This window comes from Ictalurus furcatus, chromosome 19 (genome assembly GCF_023375685.1).
Source record: "Ictalurus furcatus strain D&B chromosome 19, Billie_1.0, whole genome shotgun sequence".
NCBI lineage: Eukaryota > Metazoa > Chordata > Actinopteri > Siluriformes > Ictaluridae > Ictalurus > Ictalurus furcatus.
The window spans coordinates 7,803,652-7,831,433 of record NC_071273.1 but is presented as its reverse complement, the minus strand read 5'-3'; the positions used below and the strand labels follow the sequence as shown (position 1 = coordinate 7,831,433).

The 27,782-nt window shown below is 42.2% G+C and overlaps 1 protein-coding gene across 1 annotated transcript; it reads right to left on the bottom strand.

Annotated features, from left to right (window-relative positions):
* Nucleotides 1–6: 6 nt before the first annotated feature.
* On the bottom strand, nt 7–27,782 carry lrig3 (leucine-rich repeats and immunoglobulin-like domains 3). The gene is made up of 19 exons (XM_053650221.1): nt 27,374–27,782; nt 20,488–20,559; nt 20,327–20,401; nt 12,855–12,983; nt 11,512–11,655; nt 11,271–11,414; nt 10,895–11,038; nt 9,498–9,641; nt 8,257–8,337; nt 8,088–8,159; nt 7,888–7,959; nt 7,171–7,334; nt 6,592–6,921; nt 6,116–6,393; nt 4,958–5,435; nt 4,688–4,846; nt 4,074–4,214; nt 3,580–3,774; nt 7–1,919 (listed from the first exon to the last, which is right to left on the bottom strand). The coding sequence occupies exons 1-19, from the start codon at nt 27,571–27,573 to the stop codon at nt 1,663–1,665; spliced, it is 3,279 nt and encodes a 1,092-aa protein (XP_053506196.1). The 5' UTR covers nt 27,574–27,782; the 3' UTR covers nt 7–1,662.

Here is a 27,782-nt window from a genome sequence, read left to right as displayed (position 1 = left end):
AAGTCCCTGAGTGATGCTATCCTCTAAAATTCCTGGTATCCATAGAAACCAGTCAATAAGCATTATATGAAACTGGGCGATCAAACCGTGTTCCACATCTCCAAACTGGCAAAGATTTGTCCTTGGGCTAGTAATGTAACTAAAAAGAAAAAAAATATATAAAGAAAATAAGTGGGTATATGATTGGAATACTCAACATCAGGAGGCAGTATATAGAAACAGCCTGATAAGAATATCATGTTGTATAAAATATAGTGTTTACTGTGCATTGGAGAAAGTAACTCAAGGTTTCCATCGGATAGAAAAGGAAAATATGATAGGCCTACTGAAATGAAAATGCTACCAGGACCTGAATCATGGCCGAATACAGAACCATCATAGAGGAAATTATTATTAAGCCACACATTTCAAAACAGAATGTATCAAAACCCCCAACCGCAGCACTGAGCACGGACACAGCAGCAGGAGTGTTAAACCCCCATACACAAGCACGTTTACTCGCACACTGTTTAAAGATTAAAACCTTTTAAATGTGTGTTTTTAAGTTACTAGGTACGGGGCTGAATAGGGAAGCTTATGGCTATGTTTAGTGGTCTGTGGTGGAACTTGGAGAAGCTAATAAACCTCACAACCAGTCTCAACACCAAGACCAAACAAAGGTGAGGAAAAGCAGCTGAGAGATGTCATGCTGTCCTTACCATCATCAAAACATGACCTGGTGCTCCAGGGACCAAGTTAACTTTTGGGAATAGTCCACTAGGACAGACTTTTCCAGAGATGCTTTGAAGAATATACACACTCTATAAATCATTCCTTTCCCATTTGACTGGCTTGACATGAATTTAAGAGAAGCAACAGGGACATTTATTCTAGGTTTAAAGACAAGGTTAAACATGAAATCAGAACCGTTTGTTGACTGTGTAGCAGCACATGTTTTATTATCAAAGAGTGATATGTGCAAAAGGGTGCTTTACTTGTAACAAAAAAAACAACAACAAAAAAACCCCCCCAAAAGCATATGCATGGGAAACTAAACAGACTCACAAACAGAAATGGGCCAAACACTGTATTAATTTGCTGGAATACATCCTTTTTTTAAAAAATATATATAAATAAATAAAAAAGAAACCAAAGTCGCAGATGGAACAGGTAGGTGAAGGCAAATGTAAAAGTCCTAAAATGACACAAGCCATATTATGACTAGAAGAAAAAGAAAAGTACCCATGAGACGTTGTGCTGTCATTTGCAAACACTGCACAGAAACACAAAGGAGTCTTTGTGTAGAAGAGGTGGACCAGCCATTACTATTCCCTTATGTTTGTTTTGATTATCTGACTCACGTCTGTTCATGACAACAATCTTCCCGTTAAAAAGTACACAAAATAATGGATCCTATTTACACTGTTAATTTACAAAATAAAAGTAACTTTATAAAATGTATATATGTTTTTTTTTATCTGTTCTTGTACAAAAGAAACAATGTATATACTTTCTCATTTTTATTTTATTTTTCAAATTTGTGAAAATTTTTATTTTTTTTTTTTAAATTTTCATTTTTACCTTTTACATTCAAAACCAGCGTGCACAAGAAGCGTCCAAGCTGAGGTAGAATTCATTTAAATAAACGGAGTGTGCAGTCTCTCTGTTTCTCTGCCTGTGGTGCTATGAATGGGCTTGAGAGCTCAGGGAGCTCTCTACTGTCCTGTTGTTGTCGGACGGCAGCTCGTACACACTGCCATCTTGGTCCGCCTTCAGATTTTGGGAAAGCGAATGAGTGGAGATGTCGTCCTCGCGCTCGGAGTCGTAATCGAAGGGCGTGTGCAGGTTTTCATGAAGTGTCGCTCCTTTGTGAGAGACTGAAGTGCAGAGGCTGGGGGAATGCTCCTGTTGGGACATCCATGGTGCTTTACCAAAAGTTCCTGAGGAGATAAATGGAAGAAAACTCAGTCATCAGAGCTGTGAATAGTTAATAATAGCAAATAATGTTCAGAATCAGAAAAAAAAATCCACAGAAAGAATATAGGAATTTACCCAACACTTCCTCATTATAACCAAAACCAGCACTATTTTCAGTCCATACAGGAATATGCTTGATTTTCAAATTGCATAAAATAGTCTTTCACATTGTTGGTAAATGAGACATTTTAGCTGTACTCATGTTCCATGCATGTAAATCAAAGGGGGCTTTATCTGAACACGCGTTGTGATGACACCACATGACGCATCTTGGACCAAATCTGTGGTAAGTTTGAAAAAAAATCGAACGCTCCTGCGAATATTGCGAAGTTTTCCGTGATTTTGGGTTCATTTCTGCGATCGCAAAATCCTGGAAGGACTGTATTTGACATCCGGTGTCTGCAAGAGCTCCCGGAAATGCCCGTCAATGAAGTTCATCGTATATGTAAGAACACTACCGAAGCTCCTTTTAGAAAGCTGGAGGAAGCTGTCAGACCGTGTGCTTAATCGTACATAAACTACTATGAAGGTAAAGTGCCTACTAACAGAAACGAACAGCGCTATTGGAGACACGAGAGTTTCAAACTGGAAATATGTCAAAGCAATGAGTACGTGAAGCCCATACAAATAAAGGCGCATCTCAAAAAATGTTAATATTGAGGAAAAGTTAATTTTTTTCCCCCTCCAACGTAATGTAATTCAAAAAGTGGAGCTTTCATATATTCTAGACTCATTACACATAAAGTGAAATATTTCAAGCCTGTTTTGTTTTAATCTTGATGATTACGACTTACAGCTCATGGAAATCAACGATCCAATAAATCCTTGATTTCCAAATGAAATGCAAAATTTACTTCCATCTTCCCCGTGATTGTGGTTGTGTGTACTGAACCAGACTGACGGATTAAAGCCTCAGGAAACCTCTGCAGGTGTTTTGAGTTAATTCGCTGATTAGAGCGCTTCTCAGGTCGACATTTCTCTATTATAAATTCTTTATTGGAATATTTGGCGATACCGGATTTTTGATTTCCGTGAGCTGTAAGTCGTAATCATCAAGATTCAAACAAAAAAGACTCGAAATATTTCACTTTATGTGTCATGAAGCTAGAATACATGAAATTTCCACTTTTTGATTAAATTACGGGGGGGAAAAAATGAAATTTTCCACGATATTCAGATTTTTTTTTTTTTAGATGCACCCGTATATGTGCTCATGGAAAAGTATTATTGCTTACGAGATATTAATTTGTCTTCAAAAGTGAGTAATTTGAATACACAACAGTTAAAAACCTCAGCAAAGCTGCTGCATCTGATACACTCGTATCGGCACCGCATACAATGCGATGTCAGTGTCAGAGCTGTACCCCATCCCAAAAATAATATCTGGGCAGTGGTGGTGTTTTCCCGATGATGCATGCGGTAGAGGAGGAGTGACAAATTGTACACAGCAACTGATAGGCTTCAGTCAACAACTGTATTTTATACTTACAAACAAGTGTAAATGATCAACTGACCAATGAATGTAGCTATCCTAGTTGTACCTAATAATCTGGCAAGTGACTGTATAACAAGAGTGAGATCCAAGACATACCAAACTATGTTTTTAACATATTTTTAACTCACCCATGTAGGAGGCGGAAGGGCGCTGTGACTGGATACATTCTCCCGACTCACGATGTACCAGCATCCCGGAGCTCATGTAGTCAATAGGGTCTGAGGACAGCGAGGGAGTGTGTGTGTAATACTCTTGCTTTTTTAGGCCGGGGAGCGATGGACTGTAAGAATCTCTGCACATAAGCCTCTGATCTGCAGCACAGCCTGGAGGGTAAAGGGTGAAGCATGACAACATTACCACAGCGTACGCACCAGTCAAACACTGCAATGGACAGACTGGAGTTCACAGGCTTCATGTTATCCTTCAATAGAGAATCATTCAATATCATTCACTCTTTGTCTAAACTTTAATCATTTTCCACTTGTACAAGTTCCAAGTGCACTACAGTGAGAAAGCTGAAACCTTTACCTACAATTTTAATCTGGCCGGTTTTCCCATCAAACGAGGAACTACCCAAACCAAGAAAAACAAACAACATTCGGTCTATAACCATATGTCTCACCTATATACGTGTCTGTGGGCTCTGGGCCATACAGGTTGCCTCTCCTCATCAGTGTGCCGGCAGGCCCTTGGAAATGGCAAAGCATAGGATCAATGGCCACCTCCATGTCCGTTTCACTTCCTGTGTCTAGTTGACAAACACCTGTAGATATTGTAAAAATCAACGTTACGAAACCGCTTCTCATTTATTGGCAGTGGGCGTTTAGTGCAATCCTTACAAACACAACATGACTTGAGTTTCTCCTAGACTGCTGGAAGAGACTGGAGAATACACAGAATGGATTCTGAGACATTCCTCAGTATAGAACCTCTTTTGTGTACTCTCCTTGTCATCTTACCACACAGGTTTGCAATGGGATATAGAGCAGGGGACTGGTAAGACCATGATAAAGGCTTGATTCTGTAGTAAATGAATCATTTTTTTAAAAAAACGGATTAGACATACATTCTGGCCCTCAATACATTTAATTAATACTCCGGTGTAAAGGTTCTCGCAGTCTCAACCTGGTGCAAAATTGGACACCAAACACGTCATCATGGATCGAGTACATCTGGTGTTAATTTGTTCCCCAAACCATTTGTTTATTCCTGGTACGAAACAGGCATGCGTTTTACCCTTCATGTCCTTAGGCTGCATGTAGATTCCTCCCAAGGAAGAGCTCACGTACTGGTAATTGCTGCCGCTCTCAGAGGGAACGTAGCCATCCTGGCGCTCTGCCAGGGTTCCCTGAGAGGACAGATAGCTAGGAATGTCTGATGGCAGATTGGTCTCATCTACAGAGGGCAACAAGAACAGATCTGTAAGACATCCAGACACTTTATGCGATTCTGTACATAGAGGATTACTCCTTAGCATTGACACTCTATGCATCACTTGGTACTGACCAGTGTTGGTGACACTGCAGTCCTCGTTGCGTCGGCGTGTGTGGTAGATGATGACCACCCACACCAGTGACGTGCCCACCACACAGCACACTACAGCAATTATGACGATGCCCACTGTAGTCCAGCCATCCTCATCTGATCCACTGCCGGCTGGGCCCAGTAACCCCGTGCCTGCCTGGTTTGTCTCACAATTAGGGTTTGGCAAGACAGCCAGGCGCACATTCCCCCTCTCTGTGCCAAGCGGGTTAGACATCTCACAGGTGTAAGTGCCGGCATCAGCCTCTGCTGCATCTACGATGATCAGGAGCTGGTTTCCAGCAGCAAAAAAATGGCGCTCGGTCAACGCTAGTGGCCCGTCATCCTTGGTCCAATTTAGGCGTGGGGGAGGGCTTCCACCTGCGATGCACTGCAGCACAGCAGTCTCGCCTCTTGCTACAGTGCGGTCCGCCAGTGGCCGCAGGAAAGAGGGCATTTCTAGGTGGGAGGGGAAATAAATCGGTGCAGGATGTTAAGCTAAGATGTTCCCCAGATCTGAACAAATTAAGCTAAAACAAATATGAAATTTACCTCTCCAATTTCTCTGACATTTTAAGGTGATATTAAAGCTATTTCATAACACACATCATCAGACATGAAATAAGCATGAAATAAACCCAGTCAGACTAGTAAATATTTAAAACCCTGTAATAATCAGTGACATTTTCAAACACATTATGCACAATTATTGGATATTAAAAAAAAAACGTACTACAATTGACTCAGTGGAAAAAATGTTCTTGTGCCATGTCAAGTCACTCTGGAAAGCCTAAAATATTAATTCAAATTTAGAGTCGTGAGGTCAGCTTTGGCACTTGTTCTTGGCGCAACCTTTGGTATGAAAGAAGGGCAGGCTCCCATCATTTACTGTGTTGTGAAGCCAGCGTTGAACCAGAGACATGTAATAGGAGCTTAAAAATGAAAGAGACTCCCAAACGCTAACATTTGTTCTCCTCTGGGGTGGGGGAGGGGAGACACACTAGAACTTTAAAGGGCCGGCAAATGTTAAATACTCGGGTAGTCAGTCACCAAAGTAGCCAAATGGTTTCTTTTTATTTTTATTTTTATATATCATCAGGTATCCATTTGCTCGTATGACCCGTTTCTACATTTCTTACCTAGTACAGTCAATGTGGCATTCGCAGATATAGCGCCAGCTGTATTCTGGGCAGTGCAGCTGTACACGCCAATATCTTCCGTTTTCACTTTCACAATGAAGAAGACGGCATCGCTGGGCATAACATGCATCCGCCGCTCTCTTGCAGCTGGAAAGTCAGTGCCTCCGTCTTTCTGCCAGGCTATCTGAGGAGTCGGATGCCCGGTAGCGGCACACTCTAGCCGGGCTGTGGCTCCCACGCGGACCGTCAGATCCATAGGAATTTTAGAAAAGGACGGCAGCACTGATGAAGATGATATTGTGTTATTAGTCAATGGTAGAAAATAAAGCCTTCATTGCACTGCTTACTGCAAACATAACAATTCAACACGATTTATTTCAAACAAAAACGTTCCAAAGAAATCATTCATTTTCATCTTAGAACTACATATACTAGCACTGTGCAAATGCAGAGAAACTTGTGCGGTATCATATCACTTACTGTGGACAGTAAGTTTGGCCTTGGTGGAATAGGTGGAGCCGAAGTAGTTGGAGATGACGCACTGGTATTTGCCCTCGCTGGAAGATTCCACATGGCGCAGCTGCAGTGTGGTCGTGTACTCAGTAACCTGGCTCCCATCGCCCGTTTGCGCTCGAAGATGAACCTGGTTGTGAACCTCTGCGTTGTTCAGTACCTCGTTGTCCTTCTTCCAGGCGAAGGTCATGGGCGAGTCACTGGAGCTGGCTGCAGAGCATACAAAGGTCACGTTGGTGCCTTTGATGGCTGACTGCGTCTCAGGCTGCACTGTGATTTGCGGTTTGGGGAAATCAGCTGTTCACAGAGGAGACAGTGAAAATTGTTTTGAGTGAATGATCAAAGCTGAACAGAAGTGAATGTTTAACAGCGAGCACTATTCAAAACTTGAAAAGTCTGTGTTTTTCATTAGCTAAATAAGTTGCTAGGAGTAATCCATTACGAAATTTCTTCCATTATGAATTTTCCACCATGAGCGCAGAAAGACGACCTCATGCTTGGTCAGGTATAACATGCTTGGAAAATGTGCACCAGGCACCTACTCACCACACACAAATTCGTCCTGGCTGACCGCAAAGACACTCTTGGCCTTCAATGGCTGTGGATGGGCACAGCTGGCGTTGCCCAAGGAGAGGAAGGCGTTCTCTGCCACCCACAGCGGGAACCACTTCAGCTGGCAGTCACAGAGCAGACTTGACGTGTTCAGGTGCCTGGAAGAGCGCAAAATGGAAAGAGAAAGCGTAAGCGCACAGCCGGTGCACGAATATAGAACAGGGTAGAAAAGAATTTGGATTAATTCAGACATGCAAACCTAATCTCTTATAAATACTTTCCTATTTTCTAAGTTTCCAAGCAACTGGACCTGGAATCATCCATGCCAATTTAGGCAAAAAAGTAAATAAATCAAATAGACACAGCGGAGGGATGAAGCAAGTTTAAAAACTGGATACCACTTAATTCCTTGGCGTGAATGATAATCAATCAATATTTAGTCAAATTCAGACCAACAATCTATTACACCGAAGCCATTTTCGTTATCCAGACAACAGTCAAAAAGTCCGCACCGGCATATCCTCTCTCCCATTTCAGAGAACGGGGGAATACAGAAATGCACGGCAGCCATTTTCGCATAGTGAATCAAATAACCACAAATATGTGTTGAGGGTTTCACTGCTCTAAGTCAAGAGTTTTTCTGCTTTTCAAAAATGAGATACCACCAAACACATCAGGTGAAATTACAGTATATACATTCATCTCACTTACAGCTCTTCCAGTTTTTTCATCTGGGAGAAGGCATTTCCTTGAATTGACATGATGGCATTGTTGCTGAGGTCACTGATTTGAACGAAGGGGGAAAACACAACAACATGGCGTTATTTAAAAAAAAACACACAAAAAAAAACACACACACACAAAGTAGAACAGATCTGTTTAAAAGAAGTTTCATGGCTACATGTACTCACAGGCGCTCCAGCAAGTCCAGTCCTGTGAAAGACTTCTTGGTAACTGATCGAATCTGATTCCCCTGAAGAAAACTAAAAGCAAGTCGGCTGATTAGAAAATATCTCCTTCATTGCTTCCAAACCCCCCCCCCCCCCCAAAAAAAAAACCCCAAGAGTGACAGGAACTCACAGATTTCGAAGACTGTTCAGCGCAGAAAAGGGTCCATTCATATCCTCAATGGTCCAGGAAATCTCATTATATTCCAGATCCCTTTAGTAAAACAAAACCATGATGTTAAAGGTCATGCCTTATTCACAACCTCACACGACGTGTTGGCTAGCACTCATCAAGGCACTGTATTTGAGTGGAAAGCACAGTAGTACTTAAAGCAGCTGGTGGACACACCAGATACTGACTGTTACTATTGATATTGACCCCCCCATTTGTTCAGGGACTCGTTATTCCATTTCAGTTCAGCAAACGTCCGTGAAACTTGTTCAGTTTATGTCTCAGTTGTTGATTGTGGGAATCTTTGGCTAGCAATATAATGATCATACTTTTCACATTATTTACACAAAACATTTGGCTAAACCACGTTAAACTTCAGTTAATGAAACCTAAGAATGTTGCTATATTTAAACTACAATCTCAGTTAATCTTAGTCCTCACATTAAAATAATGAAGGTAATAAGTGAAGTGTCACGTCCATTATCCTCTGATGACTTGTATTTACCCACTGCAGAAGGAGGGACTCCTATTTTGTCCCATAACCCTCCCTTTCACCAAGTTTAACTACATTCAAATAGCAAGTGTCCTCCCCTGTGAGCCTGGTTACAAATGAGTGAGTTAGGGAGGGGACTGAGTGAACACACGTGTGCACATATTCGCTTGCGCACACACACACACACACACACACACCTCTTCATGCTCAGTCACCATTTGGTTCTGTTTAAGAAAGCCCAGAGACGGGAGGAGAGGAAAGTCGGGGGAGGGGAGGTATTGAGTTTCTAAAGTGAATGAACACCGTAGAAATTTACTTAAGCAGCAAACCCTTGAGATATATTGCATTGTCGGTTAGATATTTCCACCCTGACAGTGTCCGAAAAGAAGGAAAGACACAAGAGATGCACCCGAGATGCCCAGCTGCTGCTACAGCCATATGATGGTTTTACTTCTGAGGTTTGATAACAATACTCAAATGTCAAAAAGGCTGAATCAATATAAACCTATTCCTGGAAGTCGACTGAAGAGTTCCAGCCTTTATTGAACACAACTGATCCAGATTACTTGTTCAAACACAGAATGCAGACGTCCAGTAACAAGGCTGATGTCCACTCTTACGCGATGATTTAAAGCCCTAGTGTTTAGAGAGTGTGTAGTGTGATGACAGGCACGAAGAGCTGGCTCTGTTTCTAATCTGTTGTACTCACAGCGTGTGCAGACTGGTGAGGTCTCTGAAGGCTCCGTCAGCGATGAAGCTGACCTGGTTGTAGCCAATAAAGAGCTGCTTCAGCTCGCTCAGGCGCATGAAGCTTCCCTCTTCCAGGCGTACCAGCTGATTAGAGCCGAGGTCGCTAAAATATCCGGAAACACATCAGACATTTTACACTGACCGAGACGACGTCGTTTTGGGCTTCTTACATGTACCAGGGTATGTACTAATATGAGAAATATGCCACACACATACGACCTGATTAGAAGTTAGATACAAGTGTTTACAAATGAACGAGTTTTCATAAAAGTCAACAGGATTTCAAGGAGTATGTAATCTATTCACAATCACAACGCTAAAAGATTGTTGGAATATTTTTGTAAAACCTTTTTTTTCCCCCTCACATCAACAGTGACTGATTCGCAATTATTATTGGTAAGTATTATTATGTTGTTCAGAAGGTCTGACACCAGGGTTAATTTTGTTGATGAAAACTATGATTAAAAGATGTTTGTCCAAAGAAAATGAAGACTAAATGAGACTAAACCAGAGATGCACCGATACTAAATTTCTCAGCCGATACCGATAACATACCGATAATTCAGAGTGATATCGGCCGATTCCGATACCGACAGTTCTGCCTTCTTTTAAACTAATAATCATTAAATCCACAATTCTGAAAGAACTGCAAATAAAAACTTTATCCTTTCCATCTCTACAAGTCGTTTCGATCAGCCTCGACGCCGCTTCGCTGCTGCCGCGCCCGATCTGAAATGGTAGCGGTGCAGAGATTACGGAGATTACAAACGGCAGTTTTGTCGTCATTCCACACGAGAGACGACATCTTTACACACGGCACCGAAATCCATGTGTTTTCCCCACCCTCTTTTGATTGACAGGATATAACCGGCTCTGATCGTCGGATGTTTTTAAACTATCGGCCGATTATCTGCCGATACATCGGTGCGTCTCTAGACTGAACATATCACACCCGGTCGGTTAGGCGATGTGAAATTTTTCCCGCCACTAGCACATTCAGTCTGCAAAGGCGATTCAACAAAGGAATTAACAGAGAAAGAAGAGGCACTTATTAGACTCACTTAGACGAAGAATAAAAAAAAAAACTAGAAAAAAAAAAGAATACAAGAAAATCAAACGGGTAGGGGATGATTCCACTAAAAAACAAAATCGACTCTGCGGACTCTCGGTAAACAGATGACCAAACATATCAGATCATGACTATAAACAACGCTGCCATCAACTACCATCGACCTGCTTACTAAAGCAGTGAAACGCCCCATATTTCTATTCCACTCTCTTCCTCTTAAGGCCTAGCCCTTGCTTTAGAGTTGAGGAAAAAAGCAGAGGAGAAAGACTGAGAGGAATGAGACATACAGCTCAGCGAGTTTCTGACAGGGTTCCCAAGAGTCAGCTTTGATGCGACTGATGGCGTTGTGAGCCACATGTAGATTCTGCAAGGACGACAGCCCGTACAGCCAACCCTTACTCACTGCGGTCAAATTATTGTAGTCCAGCTGCCTGCACAGACACAATCATATATGAAACATACATTATTCTCCATCTCACAACCATGCACTTATGATCTACCCATTTGCAGCGAATATGTGAGATTAATTTCCCATAGCTTTAGAGTTATCGCTCTATAAATGATTAAAGCATGTGTTATGTCAGCGTTAAACATAAACCTTTATATAGAAAATAGAAAACATAATGAGCTTTCCTAATACTATCACAACATCAGTGCACTCACAGGATATCCAGTTTGCTGAGGCCCCAAAATGCTCCGTCCAACAGACGCACGATACGGTTCCTCTGCATATTTAACGAGCGGAGTGCGGGAAGGCCGTTGAAGGACAAGCTTTTGATTCGTCGCAGCCGGTTCCTGCTCAGATCTCTGCCAATCACAGCCGGCAAAATGTTAAGCGAAGGGCGGCATGTGGTGCGAGAATTTCCGGAGCTTTCACATGTGTGATATGCGCCGGGCCACTTACAGGTGCTGAAGGTTGTCAAGTTGGAAGGTTTTGGCAGGAATGGAGTTCAGATGGTTCCTGTTCAGTTTCAACAACAGCAGGGTGTCTGATAGATTCTTAAAGCAGTCCGGCGCCAACACAGAGATGTGGTTGTAATTCATGAACCTGAGCAAAACACAAACATGAAGCTTAGCTTAGCATCACCATCAAGATTCTTGCTAAAATACCTGAAGAAAGAGAGTTTCTCCACTGTAATGAATTCTACTTCTGTGTTTGTATGGCTAAAACTCATGCTCTCATAGGGTTGTGTTTGAAATGTAATTTTTTTTCTTCTGTCAATCGCAATATGATGTAACAATTTCAAAATAAAAGCAAATAAAAAGAAAGACTAAATGGCAAGCACTCAAATAGATATCTAACGGGAGACTGATAGGCTTTACTGCCAACCTGAACAGTCCTTGTTACGCCAATCGTGCCAAATACGACTTAATTTAATAATATGGCTTCTTATTATGCTTCGGCTTATAAAATAGCACACCCTATTTTGGAACCTTCAGTCATGCGTTTAATTCCGTACTTGGACTTGTGGAATTAATCAAATAAAATTGGTTTTCTTAAAATGAATGCGCACACCTCAAAAAAACAAACAAACAAACAAAAAAACACAGATAAAAGGATAAAGTAAGCTGCTTGGTGAGCTTTGTCTCATTCGGGTTCCTCCATGCGGGGGGACAAAACTTTTTCATGGACTTTACAATAGGAACGACACGATTAATTAATGGGGTCATACTTATGTATTTGATATCGCTCTTGGACGGCATAAATATTTATGCTACAGACTCGCTGATCGAATTCACAGTACAGAGCAGATTAGTAATATACTCTCTACGTGATGATCGGTTATGTGATACGCTGCAGAAAAGTATTTTTAGATGACAGTGTAATATTACACACATGCCTCGAGTGTACAGTAAGTACAGCAAAACTGAAGTGACTGCATTGTCAGTTAAACGGTATACCTGGATATTGAATATTCACAATATTGCCAATTTAACGGCAGATCAATACTGTAAATCTGAGCTGTGAAGCTAGTAAGCTGTTTAAAGTAAACAAAAGTCAAGAGCACGATGTGCTGGTGTAGGCGCACACTGGAAGTTGAAGCCTGCTCACAAGACAATTACAAAAACATATTGGACTCCATGCAATGTAATTATATTATAACAGTTAAAGGGGATTGTGGTGTGTAACTAGCATCATTACATGTCTAGCATTTCTGCTGTATTTACTGTACACGTTTCCTTGATGAGAGGAACATTGTGTGTGTGGTTTTTTTTTTTTTATCCAAAAGACGACAAACCACTTACAGGTTTTTCAGAGGCAGAGTAGGGAATCGCTTCACGTCCACCAACTTGTTACTGCTGAGGTCCAGGATCTCCAGCGCAGACAATGCTCTGAGCTGCTCCGTTGATATGCTCGAGATCTTGTTATTAGCTCTGGAAAAAATGAATTCCAACATTTCCCACACGGTGGTCAGCAAACTCATATTTGCACTAAGACTCATGCAGTGACAATGAGCGGTCGCGTTTTAACCTTCCCGCAGTGGTGGATCCCAGAAGCTCGATTATAATGTCCTTAGTCATGTTCTTGGAGAGTACCACGAGTTTCTTTTTCTGTGTGTGTGTGTGTGTGTGTGTGTGCGTATGTGTGTGCACACTGAGCTACCCCATGTCCGCACTTCATGCAACAGGTCAAAACAGCTGAATGCCAGAGTGACGTGTTATTTTGTTTATAAGGTAATTACTTACAAGGTATTTAAAAAACTGCCAATTACTTGGTCGATGAATAGTATTCCCTCAGTGAAAGCATGCCATAGCCAAGACCGGCAATTTCCTGGGTTGCACGCCTCCTAAATTGCAGTGCATGAGCTGCCTTTGTTATAAACAGAGACCGTACAGTGCTGCCTTTGTATACGTGTGTGTGTGTGTGTGTCAGAGAAAGAGAGAGAGAGAGTATGAAAGAATGTAAAGGCAGGAGAGAGATGAAGCTGGGGATAAGAGGGTTGCTTAAAACGTGGTGCTGCATTCAGTGATCCTATCAATAAGGATACACTTCACTGAAAGCAGGCGTACACCAGGAATCCCCATCATTCATCTATTTGTCTTGAATTGAACACCTGTGTGGCGACTCGCCTGTACCGCTCAATCTACCTGCTGTCACACAATTTCAAGCTCCATGATGACATATTCAGTGCACACTATGCGACGGACCCATTTGCCCTGCAGCCGTCCACCCCTCCACCACCTCTTTTCTTGTTCGAAAAGAAATAAACCCCTCCTGGCTGTCAGCAATAGTAAGCCACCCACAGAAAAGGGTACAAGCTGCGCTTTTGTGTGCAGATTTGCACAGGGCTTTTACATGCACCATGGTCACACCACCTGGGGCTCTGTCTTCACCTTACCCACTGGCTGCTGGCCTGCATCCTGAATTTCCAGTTTTTCTTTCAGAGGCCAGGGAGAGGCAAAAAACGACAAAAACCCTAGGCCTCGTGTGAAAGCTCTACCGGCTGCCCGGGCCTCGGGAACAAAGTGGCTGCAGGGCGATTTCCTCCCACCTGTATTTACGCGCATTTTTAAAAATGTGTATCTCTGAACTCCCACTACGGAAAAAGTGGCATAGTGCATCAATACAGACGATATTTTCGTACAAATGTGAATTTTTCGGATTCACGCAAACATCGCTCTCTCCACTGATACTTTGAATCTGCATATTATACTGAACTCAATATTATGTCAACACCATACACTCACTGAGTACTTTATTAGAAACATCTGTACACCTACTCGTTCGGGTAATTAGGTAATCAGCCAATCATGTGGCGGCAGTGCAATACATAAAAACATGCAGATACGGACCAACAGCTTCGGCTAATGTTCACATCAACCATCAGAATGGGGAAAACTTGCGATCTCAGTGATTTCGACAGTGGAATGATTGTTGGTGCCAGACGAGCATGTTTGAGTATTCCTATAACTGCTGATCTACTGGGATTTTCACACACACAACAGTCTCTAGACTTCACTCAGAATGGTGCTATAAAGAAAAAGCATCCAGTGAGCGGCAGTTCTGCGGACGGAAACGCATCGTTGATGCGAGAGGTCGACGGAGAAGGCCAGACTGGTCCGAGCCGACAGAAATACAGTAACTCCGATAACCGCCCTGTATAACTGTGATGAGCAGAAAAGCATCTCCGAATGAACAACACATCACACCTTGAGGCAGAAAGGCTGCAACAGCAGAAGACCACGTCAGGTTCCACTTCTGTCAGACGAGAACAGAACGCTGAGGCTGCAGTGGGCACAGGCTCACCAAAACTGGACAGATGAAGACTGGAAAAACATATGATGAATTTCAATTTCTGCTGAGGCACACAGATGGTACAGTCAGAATTTGGGGGGCCCAACAGCATGAATCCATGGACCCAATCTGCCTTGTGCCAACAGTCCAGGCTGGTGGAGGTGGTGTAATGGTACGGGAAATGTTTTCCTGGCACATTTTGAGCCTGTTAACACCAAATCAATCACAGCTTGAATGCCAGACTATTTGAGTACTGTTGCTGACCATGTGCATCCCTTCATGGCCACAATTTACCATCTTCCAACGGCTACTTCCAGATTAATAAAGCACCATGTCACAAAGCAAAAGCCATCTCAAACTGGTTCGGTGTTCTTCAGTGGCCATCCCAGTCATCGGATCTGAATCCATTAGAGCACCTTTGGGATGTGGTAGAACGGCAGATTTGCAGCATGAAAGTGCGCCATAAAAATCTGCAGGTACTGCGTGAGGCAATCACGTCAACATGGAGCAGAATCTCAAAGGAATGATTCCAACATCTTGTGGAATCCATGCTATGAAGAACTGAGGCTGTTTTGAGAGCAACGGGAGGCTCTACCCAGTATAAGTATAGTGCTCCTAATAAAGTGCTTAGTGAGTGTAGGTTAATTGTTGTGGTGTACTATTTTGATATTATTAACTAAGTATTAAGTGTGCAGTTCTGGACATAACCCATGACTACGTATGGCAGAGATATTCCAATTCCACTTTGTTGTGCACTCTTCAGAATATTCCCATAGACGGAGTGAACAAAAAGCGGGGGCTTCTAGAAAACGTTTTCTACTAGTGCCTTTTTGCAAATCTGCAACATACATTACTAAACACAACTTTGACTGGCAAGAAGACCGAGAACTCGCTGTTGGCAAGGCTGATACAACACTACAAGATATAACACTTCAATTGTGTATGTACTTTATTATGTGGAGGGGCTGAGGTGCAGTTTCGCCATAGTTTGTTTGTTTCCATGCAGCACCGATTATTACCCATGACATAGTTCTTGACATCAATGCCGATCTCATAATAACCTCATAAGGACCTGATCACTAGCTCGTGGATTGGAGGAGTCCAACTGCTCAACACCATTCACATATATCGAATGTTTCTTCGCTTAACCCCCCCCCCCTTTTTTTCTGCACTCTCAAACGCCGACATCGGTGCATACAGATGTGTGTGAGAGTTCCAGACTGCCTTATCTCTTAATCTTACACTCCTTCCAGCCCCGGGGGTGCACACAGACAAGCGCCACATTGTGCCTCGAAAAAAGCACACTTCGAATTTGTTCGGCCAAATTTGGGCAAATAAGCTCGTTATACATCATTACTCGAGCGGTTTTCAGGCTGTGGCCGGTCAGCCCGAGCTCCCTCCGTTGTCATACGTCACTGCTACGCAGAAATGTGAACATTATGTATTTGTAGTAGTGTTGAAGGTGTAGCTAAACACATTACGCAAGTGTTGAAAACATCAGGAGGCTGTTCGATATAGAAATATAACTACAAGACCTTAAAAGTCCATAATGTTGTGAGACTTTATAATCCTTCATACGTACATCACATTTTTTTTTTTACACTGCCTGTGTAGACAGCACATAAGATTTATTATTATTTATTTACTCAAAATACACCAATGCCCCCCACACACACCATGAGCATTTAAAACACCTCCATATGAATCAGCATACTTTCCCAGTGAAGTCAGGATAAGGTCTGCGAAAAGAATTAATAAGATGGCTACAACTACGGAGCCTTCCTAAGCCCCCATGCAACTTTTCACTCTTGTCCCTTTTTTCCCCCCTTTACCTCCCCTTTTCTATGTGGGTTACGAGGCGAGGAAGGGGGGAGGGAGAAGTGCTGGAGTATCGAATGCCACTTAGCTCTTATTTAAACAGTAAGGCAGACATAGCGGCAGCACTCATCGACTTGCCTGACCCCGAAGCCCAGAGAAAAACAAATGCTGATAACTCGACAGCTGGGAGCAATTCAGTCATTGGCGTTGAACAAAATTGAACAATTTGCATGGAATTTGGTTGGAGGGGTTCTCTCTTCCGATGAGGCCAGCTTTATTCCATCCTTTGACTGGTATTGTGGATAAAATCATCATCATCATCATCATCATCATCAAATATTAAACACTAACGCTTAACGATTTGATACTCATCACTAACCTTAATACAAATCAATAGCTATATGTAGTATATTAGGATGCAAGAACGTGATAAAACGCTATTATATTATCAGACGTTATATAAGAAAAGCTGTGCACAATTTGTAAGAGCTTACAGTCCAAGTCAACTCCTGTTCATAATTATCTTCTAGGGTGAAGTAACCAGCATCGAGATTTCTGAATTTCTTTTTTCGGCCATTTTCTTCTGGCTGGTTTGAGTTAAGTAGGACTGTATTTAGGAGAGGTCAACCAAAGTCCATCCATCCATCTGTTTTCATGACTGTTTATCCTACACACGGTCGCTGGGGGACCTGGAGCCTATCCTAAGGGACTCGGGGCACAGGGCAGGGGACACCCTGGATGGGGTGCCAACGTATTGCAGGGCACAATCGTGCACACATTCACACACTACAGACAATTTAGAGATGCCAATCAGCCTAGCGTCCGAAATTGCGTACTGTGACGCCGCGTACTGCAGAACCTACTGCACGGCCGTTGAAACAGCACGTACTAATCATCGGTACGTGTGTGTAGTATGACTACGATCCCAGACGTAGTACAACCGCCATGTTAGCATTGTCGTGTGACCTTTCATCATAAACACAGAAATCTTAAAGGGACCACAAGATTAAATCAACCGCACTAACTGCAAAATGCACATTAGGAAAGCTAATTGAATGAGCAATTTAATGTGAGCAGTGTTAATAGGCTGATTTTTTAGCCGCTCTAGTCCGGTTGCATTATGGGATTTTTGACTGAGAGTAGTATACTTTGTATACAGAATTTCGCCGGACGCAGTATGCCATCAGGTATTTCTCACCTACCGGGAATTCGGACATACTACCCCTCTGGCGTACTGCTTTTCGCCTACTGTGTAGTACGTGATTTGGGACGCAGCCCACGTCTTTGGACCAGGGGAGGAAACCAGAGTACCCGGATGAAACACGGAAACTCCTCACACAGGATGGATGCGGGATTCAAACCCCCAACCCTGGAGGTGCGAGGCAAATGCGCTAGCCACTAAGCCACCGTGTCTGCGCCCCCTTCTAATCCAACCACAGAAACTACAGTCCGCACGTGACGGTGAGAAACTACGCCTTACGGCATGTTTTTAAAAGTGGTGAAAGCGATAATAATTACCACTATTCAGATCACTGCGCTCTAGACCGAAACCTGTGTAATTAACCATTTACATAACACTTGTTATTTGTACACAGACACAATGAGAAGCTAAGAATCAAGCTTATGTTTTCCTTCGTGACATTAGAGAACAAACCAGATAAAATATGCGCACCGCAAACATACCACGCGACATTCACGACCCGAATTCTCTCACAAAAATAAATGCGCTGTGCCACTGTGTCATTTCCTACATCCTTCGCGAGCACTAGCACTTTTCACGAGTCGCCTACATCTCCAGAGAGAGACAATCGATCGGACATGCCCTGGTCAGGCAGAAAATCGTAGCTTTTTATTTACACTGACGTCGGATTCACGGATTTCTGGAATCCACCATTTATAAATGGTGCTGATCTTTTTTTGAAATCACGGAGATCTCTGTTCACTTTTGAAGCTGCGTTGCCAGGGCCCTTTAACATTTATGCTTGCCTCCGTTTCTATCCTTTGACGCACAGTCAAGTGCTCACACTCTTTTCTGCTGGCTCACAGCAGTCACGGTTCTTATTACAGGCGCCACTGCAGAAGACGGAGTCATCAGATGGCTTTGCCAGCTTCTGTTCTCCTTCCAGAACGAAATACCACACACATGTGCACACAAACCTACTAGGAAAAAATGTAAATCGCTGATAGATCCTCGACTGGGCCTTATAAACGTGCTGATTTCTGCAAAAGACCGTGTGCGGTAAAGTATTAAATAAGACAAACATTTTCTCAGACATCTTAGGAAAACTCTTCTTTTTTTTTTCTTCTTCTTCTAAAACGACAGCTGGATGATGTAACATTAACTCTTTTACAAAAACTCCATCATCCAAATGTTATTAAAGAGTTCGAAGAATTTCCAAATGCATGAAAAGTAAAGGGTCACGAGGATTGATTGGGAAAAAGCCCTAGTGAAAATCGAGCACACCAAATTACCCAGTGAGGCAGTTTCCAGAGCCAGCTATTTCCTCATTCACACCTGCACGTAGCAGATACTGTGTGTGTGTGTGTGTGTGTGTGTGTGTGTTTGAGAGAGAGGGAGAGAAAAGCAGATCCGCGCGAGTCCGCACTTGAACAGCCCTCAGCAGTAGTTCCTGTCACAACTTGTTGACTCAGTGTCTGGGGAGGATATAATGTCTAGCCAAGTCTGGCTCAGTCATATATAGTGTCTAGTCCCGAACTTGATCATACACACCCCCGCCATTACAAAAAAAAAAAACCCAACTCAATCAGTGAGATGTGTATCTTTGATCTGTTTCTGAAGCGTTAGCTGAAATAAAATCTAGACTTGCTGTCCTAGAACTGCGTAGCTATCTCTTTACTCAAAAAAAAAAAAAAGTGTCACAAAAAAATCCAAATCGCACCTGAAGCATTTCTTTGCTGCACGTCTCACAGAACAGATAAGCTGTCGTTCTAACCGGCGTTTCAGTCCACAATCCGGCTCAGCGCGTCGACAAGCGGGTGTATAAAAATGTGAACGCTTTTTATTTTTTATGCTTCATGTCGGGATTCTCTTGACCTGAGAGCGAAGGTGAAGTCCTGCACATTAAAGCCAAGATGGGAGACTGTAGGTAGACTGTAGGTTGCTGTTCTATTCTTAGTGGTACCGTACACACACACACACAAAAAAAAATTAAGCATTGTGCATTGGAGGGAATGAAGGTTAAGTTTGCACAAAGTAAAAAGTTTTGTATTCTGAGGCAGACTGTACTGCTCATGCACTTTAATGACATTTTGATGCTTTTTTAAAAAAATAAATAAATAATTTAAATAATGGCACAGCACGAGCTATACGTAGAACTGGGTGTTTGACAAATAGAAGGAGAACTACAATTTTTTAAAAAAATTACAGATTAACAAAAACATAAATAAATAAAAAAACACTCTCTCTTAACTAATCAGCCAGCATTTGAAACGATCAGACGAATAAGTCGACATTTGCAGTTTGAAAGTCTGAGAAACCCAACAGCAGGATGCGTGATACACCTGACCAGCGTCGTTTGGATATTTACCAACTGATACATGAGAATCACGGGAACAATGGCAGACTAACAGCGAAGGACATGCTGAAAAAGTACACCGAGGAAAAATAAATAAAGAAAGAAAGAAAGAAAGAAAGCATACTCACAGAATGAGGACGCTGATATTGCCAGAATAAGGGCCAAAATCCGGCAGCGTCTTCAATTTGTTGTTATCCAGCTCTCTGCAGGGCGAGCACAGATGTGGTCAGCACAAAAGGGGAGAGAGAGATGATGAAACAGACGTTCGTTAGGTGGAGAGCGTACTTACATTTCGGTTAGGTGGTACGCTTGGGAAAGCAGCTCTTCAGGAAGTGTTTGTAATTTGTTATGGCTCAGGTCCCTGTGAGAAAAAAAAAACAACAAAAAAAAAAACGCATTCATCAGAGTCGGGCATGCATCACGGCAGGGGGCCTTTCATCACACGCTGCACACATTAGCTCCTTGCTCAAATGCACAAGGGAGAATTCCTGCAGCGCTTGGTTTAAACAGCGTTGCAGATAAAGCGGACTAGGCACCGAGACATATTACGCCTGATGAATTTAACAGGCCGCTGCACTGCAACGCTCGAGCACGGAGTCTAATTGGATATCAGCGTCAAGCGATGAGGAGACGATCAGGTCCATCTGCGTAACCGTTTACATTCGCGCGCGCAACGTGAACAACATGCGTTGAGGTGAAATTGAGTCGTGTCTTTCCTCAAATTCCAAAATGACACGTATATACCGGGGGACGAACGATGTTCTTCCTCTCGCAAAATTCTCTTATATCTAGGGCTGCAACTAGCGATTATTTTCATAAATCGATTAGTTGGCGGATTATTTTTCCGATTAATCGGGGGGGGGGCAAACTTTCAGGTTAGTAAAGAACTAATGTGTTCCATTTGAGACGATATGAGCTTTCTAAAATTCATACACTGGACCAGTGGATCTCAACCTTTTGTGAGCTTTGGACCCCGAGAATATTTCAAACAATCCACAAGGACCCCCCTCACTCCACAACAATTATAGGTTATATATTAAACTGTCATTTCTACATAAGTTCCTTTATTTTATTAACATTTAACATGAACAATATTAACATTAAAATTGAATCAAAACATTTCAAGAGTTTATTTATTTTATTTATTTTACATTTTATTGTTGGTGTGAGATTTCATTTGACTCTCTGAATTATGCTTTGTTTATTTTATTCATCAATGCAACACTTGAACTTGTCTACCACTCACAGGTTTTTGCAAATTTTCACTTCATTTGTAAATAAATCCATCAACGAACGACCGTCAGCTCAGCTAACGTGATATTTGCGAATAACTTGATTAATTTTAAAACATCTTATTTGAATATGTTTTGATACATTTCACAAAAAAATTATATATTATATATATATATATATATATATATATATATATATATATATATATATATATATAAAGAAACACTGAAACCTAGAAATACTGCGCTAGACGGTGTAGTACATAGTACATAGTGTAAGTGTGGGGTACGTCGTTTGCGACACAACTTTAGTATGTTTCATAATTGATTATCGTCAATTTTATCGATTAGTTGTTGCGGCTCTACTCGTGTCTTAGAAAACCGTCTACGTCCGTGTTTGTGTAGTTCTGTTTACACACACGATGCGTTACAGCCTGTATAAATATCGCTTTAAAGCGATAAATAAATAAATAATCCCTGCATTGCGTTCATTTAACCGAAAAACAGCATATTTAAATGCCGTTTAAATGCCGGTGCTATTTGATACTGCTGAACGTTATTGCCGTCTTCGTTTTCTTCCCAGGCCCTAAACCACAAACCGCTTGCTTACAGCAATCCTTAATCAGAACCTGCGCTGCATTTCGGTCGAAACCATCAGCAGGGAGGGAAATTTGCAATCTCTTGTGGCACTCAAGACTACTGAATTGCGACCATCTTTAGTGATCACTACCAATATAACTGAGTTGATACTGAAACGTAGAATTTTGTAGAATTACTTGAAAAACGCATCCAGTTACCGGGAATACTTCCTGCTAACTTAAATCTCCAGTTCCTCAGGTGAAGAGTCGACCTACGACAGCGGAGAGTCTGAATCTTTAGTTATAGTGAGGTCGAGCCTGAGGGCTGGCGAGGCGAGGCAAGAAGGAATCTGTGCGCAGTAAAACTGCTGCTGGAGTTTCCTGACGTTGCGCTCGATCTCCGCTGCGGTGCCATCTGGTCTCAATCAGCGCAGGCACAAGGCAGGGGGGAAAAGTAACAACTCTTAATCTATTCACAATGCTGCGAGGACCAGCACCGCCTTCAATTTCCAAACCCATATGTTTTCGCCCCCCACCTTCCTCGATGACTTGCAGGCCTCTACACGGTGTCCCAAAAGTCACCATACACACAGGGAAATCAACACTTTTTAAAGCAAAACATTTCCCAAAAGTTCCCATACTTAATTTATATTATATGTATATATTTTTCCAGATTTTTTTCAGCCTTTAAGAATGACAAAACGTTGCGATGGACTTTAACAGGAAAGATGTCAAACTTCAGAAAAGACTGGAAGTGTTGCAGTCCTACCGAGAAGAAGTGGACGTCCATGAACATCCACTGACGACGGCACGCCTGGCAAACAGTCCCCTGTGTATGGAGGCTTTTGGGACACCGTATACACTTCTTGAATCATTAGCACAATTTTTTCCAGGGTCTTTCCTTGTATTCCAAGCAGCTGCTGTTCATATATATACATCCTCCAGGTTTTGTACACTAGAGACTGCTTAGACAGAAGGAGATAACACGGTGTGTTTATCGCAGCTGCACTTCCTCTGTAAATCCATGTCATAAGTGGATCAGATAAGGACCCTGCTGTGTGTGTACGCTTCCACGTCCGACCGGGCCACTAGACGCCGCCGGGAAGTGCGAAGAAAAGACGTATCCAGCCTCTTGTTATGATGAGACAGGCATGCCAGGGTGGTGGAAATAATCAATCAGAGGGGAGAGCGGGTCGCTGAAAGGCAAGTGCTGATTATTTACCGTCATCCTCATCAACAGCTGTTTATGAAAACACAACACGCAGAACAAACGGCTGGGATTATAACGTAGGAACTGATTCTCAGCTCCATCACAGTTCCTTCCTGCACTGATCCCTAAAATCTTATAAACTTTTTTAAACACGCATGAAACTGGAACGTGGTTCCTTTAGGGTTGTTCGGATGGTAAATGGTTCTAACGCTCTTAAAAAGTCCATTCGGAACATTTCCTCAAAAGAGGAACGGCTTTTTCCATTGGGTCCACCGGGACGAAATGAAGAAGAAATATGCCTGGTGAAACTTTTGATTTTTTCGCCAAAGAGTGCAGACTTGTGCGATAATGTCAAAATGTCAAAAGCACACTTCACAACCCGAACAGGATCTCACCGAGGGTTTTTTTTTTTGTGATCGTTGCAGCCAAAAATGCTTTATTAAAAAATTTGAGATGCATCCTGCTGAGTTTTTTTCCCCCAGAAAACGACTTGAATTGGCGAAATTGCAATTGCGTGAAATTTGTCTTTCGCGGTGATGCTTGCTCGTAAACGAGACCCTTTAGCTGTACTCATGTTCGACGCAGAGGACTTTGGCTGATGACATCACACGATGCGTCTCGGCCCAAATCTGCAGGAATTTTTAAAGAATTGCAAGCTCCTCTGAACAGTGGCGTTTCCTTGATTTTGCGCTAGCTTCTGCGATCGCAAAACCTTAGACGGAATGATTTCAGATCCAAATTAAACCGCTACGTCGCCACTACAGGCTCAATAAAATGCGATCTGAGATTCAGCCACGAATAAGTGACTAGATGCAAGTCACCATAAATGACACAGATTTATTCATTTTTCCTACAGAGGTCCTTTGGCTTCAAGAGAATTCCACTATGCAAGTAAAAGCAGAACCGCTGATCTCTAATCAAAAGTACTTATTGTCTTTTAATAGAATGTTACCACACAGTAACCACGCTGTATTTCACGGCGGATGAAAATGGCCGTACTAGTGCGAAACATGTGTAATATAAGCTGCTGAAATAACGATTTAAAACAACAACAACAACAAGTTTCTAATCACGTCAGGTATCTAGATGAAATCAAGCGATGAGATCCCTACACATTCCCACTCCCGTTAAACTATAGCGGTTCAATTTGAAAAGAAACTGCAGAAAAACACTTGGTACAACTCACGCTCCTTACTTTACAGATTTAAAATCACATACAGGCTTCTAGAGAGTCACAGATCCTACGTTTTCCAGGTTCGGTACAGTACCGTGTCGTGTGAACGTCACACGAATCGGGGGATGGAATAAGAATCTAGCGGCCCTGATGCGGGTACTCAGTATCAGATCGGTATGTCACTACAGGCGTTTGTGTTTAAAGCGAAGTCATAAATCTCTACCGGTTAGACGTGTGAAACACACATGCACCATTTGCTGATACAAATGTTGAAGTTAGAGAGTTAGTGTATCAAGACTTAACTTATACACTTGCTCTTACTACACTTACTATATATCTTTTTTCTGTCTTCTTTTTTCCTTTATAAGTAAAGGCAACGGGGACCTTCACTCGTTCAAAACATCACACGCATGCCACCGCTTCTGAGCTGCTACATTATTTAGATGACGTTTCCTTCCCAGCTTTTCGAGGGGCTTGAGGCCTCATTTTCTTCTCCCTCATTTTCCCCTCCCGCTCTCCCTGCGAGAGTTACACAATCGGATGGACGATGAGCAGCTCCTTAACAGCTTCACTACTTGGATTTTAGCTGCTAACTCAGCAGAAATAATGGGCTGTGGGAAAAACAAAGGCCCGGGGCAGCGGGGGGGGGGCCTTACGACGTGCCGGAGAGGCGCTTAGAAATTAGCGTGGTGCGGCACAAAGGACTTCGTTTCCCCTACAGCTACGACTTGGGTTTTTTGTTTTTTTTGGCAGAGAAGCAGAAGGAGGTGCCTGGCTGTAGTGGGAGAAACTTTCCACACTTCTTTTATACAGTGATGCCAAACAGTCGGAGAAAGAAAGAACTGTGCGCAGCCTGACGGAATACAGCAACACACAGACTTTTATTTTATTGGTTTAAAGTAATGTAACTAGATTCGCAGCATTTTTATGCGGCTCTCCATACTCGTACTACGCAACACGCCCTTTCTCAGCTAAAACGGATCCATATTTAACGTGTATCTTACTTACACTTTGCTGTGGAAATGTGAAAATCCCATGACGTGACGCCACAAACCCAACATGCTGATTAATCTTTGATTGCATATTAAATAGCACAAAAGGTGCGAAAACAATTCCTTCACTTAAACATTCACACACGCAGTATTCAGTATCCACAATCTCTAACCTAAACCTTGATTTTGTCCCATCTGGCACAAGTGCACAAGTGAAAGTCAACTCGTCTTAAGAACCTACTTGAGTCGAAGGAAACAAACAGCCGTCACAGGACTTAAATAAAAACCGGCTTCGCAAGTCTTTACACTGGAAACCTGCATTTTTCCCACACAGAAGATGGACCTGCAAACCTTATTATATATACGAACTTTTCCAAGTTGACAGATTTTCGCGCTTTTTACTCTTTTACAGCCTGAACGCTTTCGGCAAATCGTCACTGTTGTAAAACAAACAAACAAACCATGAAAAGCACCGTTTTAACTGTTTATTTTGATCAATTATTTTGTTGGTTGCATATTAAAATAGTCCGCACGCAAGCTTTTTACCCAGCAAAGTCAGTAAAGCTTAATACATCAAAACAACAAGGACGAGCACAAAGATTCATCTGAGGTGGAAATGAAACATTTCAGCCGTCTTTCAAGCGGAACCAAAACCAGATATCAAATTTAGGCCTGGGGGTAGGTGGGTAGGTATTGTCAAAACCACGGGATCTCAAACGTTTTTGTTACCGTGTAACTACGGCTAGGCGATACGACAAAAAATATATATATATAATATCCTATCACCATACTCGACGACATTTCGACGATATACAATGCGTATTACGATATATAATTTAGCTAACAAACTGTCTGCAAAACAGTAGTAATGTAAATCTTTTTTTTTAAAAAAAACAAACAAACAAAAAAAACGTTAAACTGTCTTTCATGGTACTTTTCTTTAACGCCTACAAAAACAAAGAAGATTTAAAAAATTTTTTTACATCAAATCAGCGGCAAACGTTCAGTTTAAACGTTAAGCTTAACGTGTAACGATTCAAAACGGTAAAAAAAAAATTTTTTACACCACCGTACCAAACCAACGATATCTCACAAAAGTGGATCGTGTAATAATTGATCACGATATCAATATTATCTCCAGAAATCGCCCAGCCCTATGAGTTATTGCGGTTTCTATTCAAACCTATTCGTCGCGAGGGTAAATATTAAAACTTGGATAACGCTAGGTTTGTTTGACATGCTTTCTAAGATTACCGAATATTGTTTTAAAGCACGGACTCCCCGAATAGATCCCCGAATGTCCACGGACGATGGATCTACACACGCCAAGACATTTACAGAGGAGAAAGCAGGTCTTATCGAACCAGTAATGTTGTATTGATGTAATAAGTGCATTTGTGTTCACTTTGCACTGTATATGAAGTATATGATAAGTGCACCTGTTAAGACTGCAATAAATAATGAAGAGGGTCACAGCATTGTGGGGGGGGTAGAGAGAGACTGACCATCAAGGACCCTTAGATGGAGGGACCCTGGAGAGAAAAGAGTGGAGATCCACAGAGCCTGGATTTGCACATGGCCCAGAAAAGAAAAATTCCCTAGCTATAAGAGGGAAAAAAAGTTTTGCTGGTCTTCCAAAAAAAACAAAACCCCCCAACAAACACGCAATGACTCGTTTTGTTTGTTTGTTTCTGCAGTTTTATTTGGGACTGTTTCCCCACATGGCCCTAAACCACTGAGATTTAACAGAAAAGAAACTCAATGCTGAGAGTGCGCGCGCGTACGGGCGCGCGCTCAGAACAGAGGCGCTCTCACCAAACCTAAAAAGTACCTTTTAAAAACGCGTTCACGCACAAAAATGCGGGTTTTTTTTTTTTAGTGCCAGCTCGTATTCAGTACTCAATCTCTTATACATCACTATGTTTCCAGGACATCACGGACACTTTTTTAGCACAGTATAATGGTGTAAAAGGTAACGCGTTCACTTACACTTGCGTGATCCAGGAAGGGAGTCTCTGAAGATTGGACCCATTTGTAAGCCGGCTACAGTCCAGTAAAGTGCCCCTGCACGTACAGGGACTCGGACACGGCTCTAAACTCTCCATATTCCCGTGTAGGAGTTCAACTGCGGTGAAAAGAAGCAGAACGGCGACATATTTCATAGCGACGAGCTCCTGCGAAGAAGACATTTTTCCCCAAACTCTCCCCAAAAAACACACGTTCCTTCTTCTTTTACGTCACAAAAGTTCCGAATTCTGTTCCGAACAAAGACGTGGTTCGTCCTCCTAAGTAGCAAACTTATTTTGTTTTCCTTTAGATAAATGAATGCGTTAGTCCGACCGCTTCACTCCGTCCATCCTCGTGTAAAAAAAAAAAAACTTTTGCTCCTGTGTTTTTT

What these genes read in the sequence shown, in the direction of transcription:
- lrig3 (XM_053650221.1), bottom strand. Translation starts at nt 27,573, where the DNA reads ATGTCTTCTTCGCAGGAGCTCGTCGCTATGAAATATGTCGCCGTTCTG. An exon ending in CTGGACTTGCTGGAGCGCCT is followed by an intron (nt 7,960 to 8,087) that starts GTGAGTACATGT and finishes CGTTCAAATCAG; the next exon opens with TGACCTCAGCAACAATGCCA. An exon ending in GCCCACAGACACGTATATAG is followed by an intron (nt 3,775 to 4,073) that starts GTGAGACATATG and finishes TTTACCCTCCAG; the next exon opens with GCTGTGCTGCAGATCAGAGG.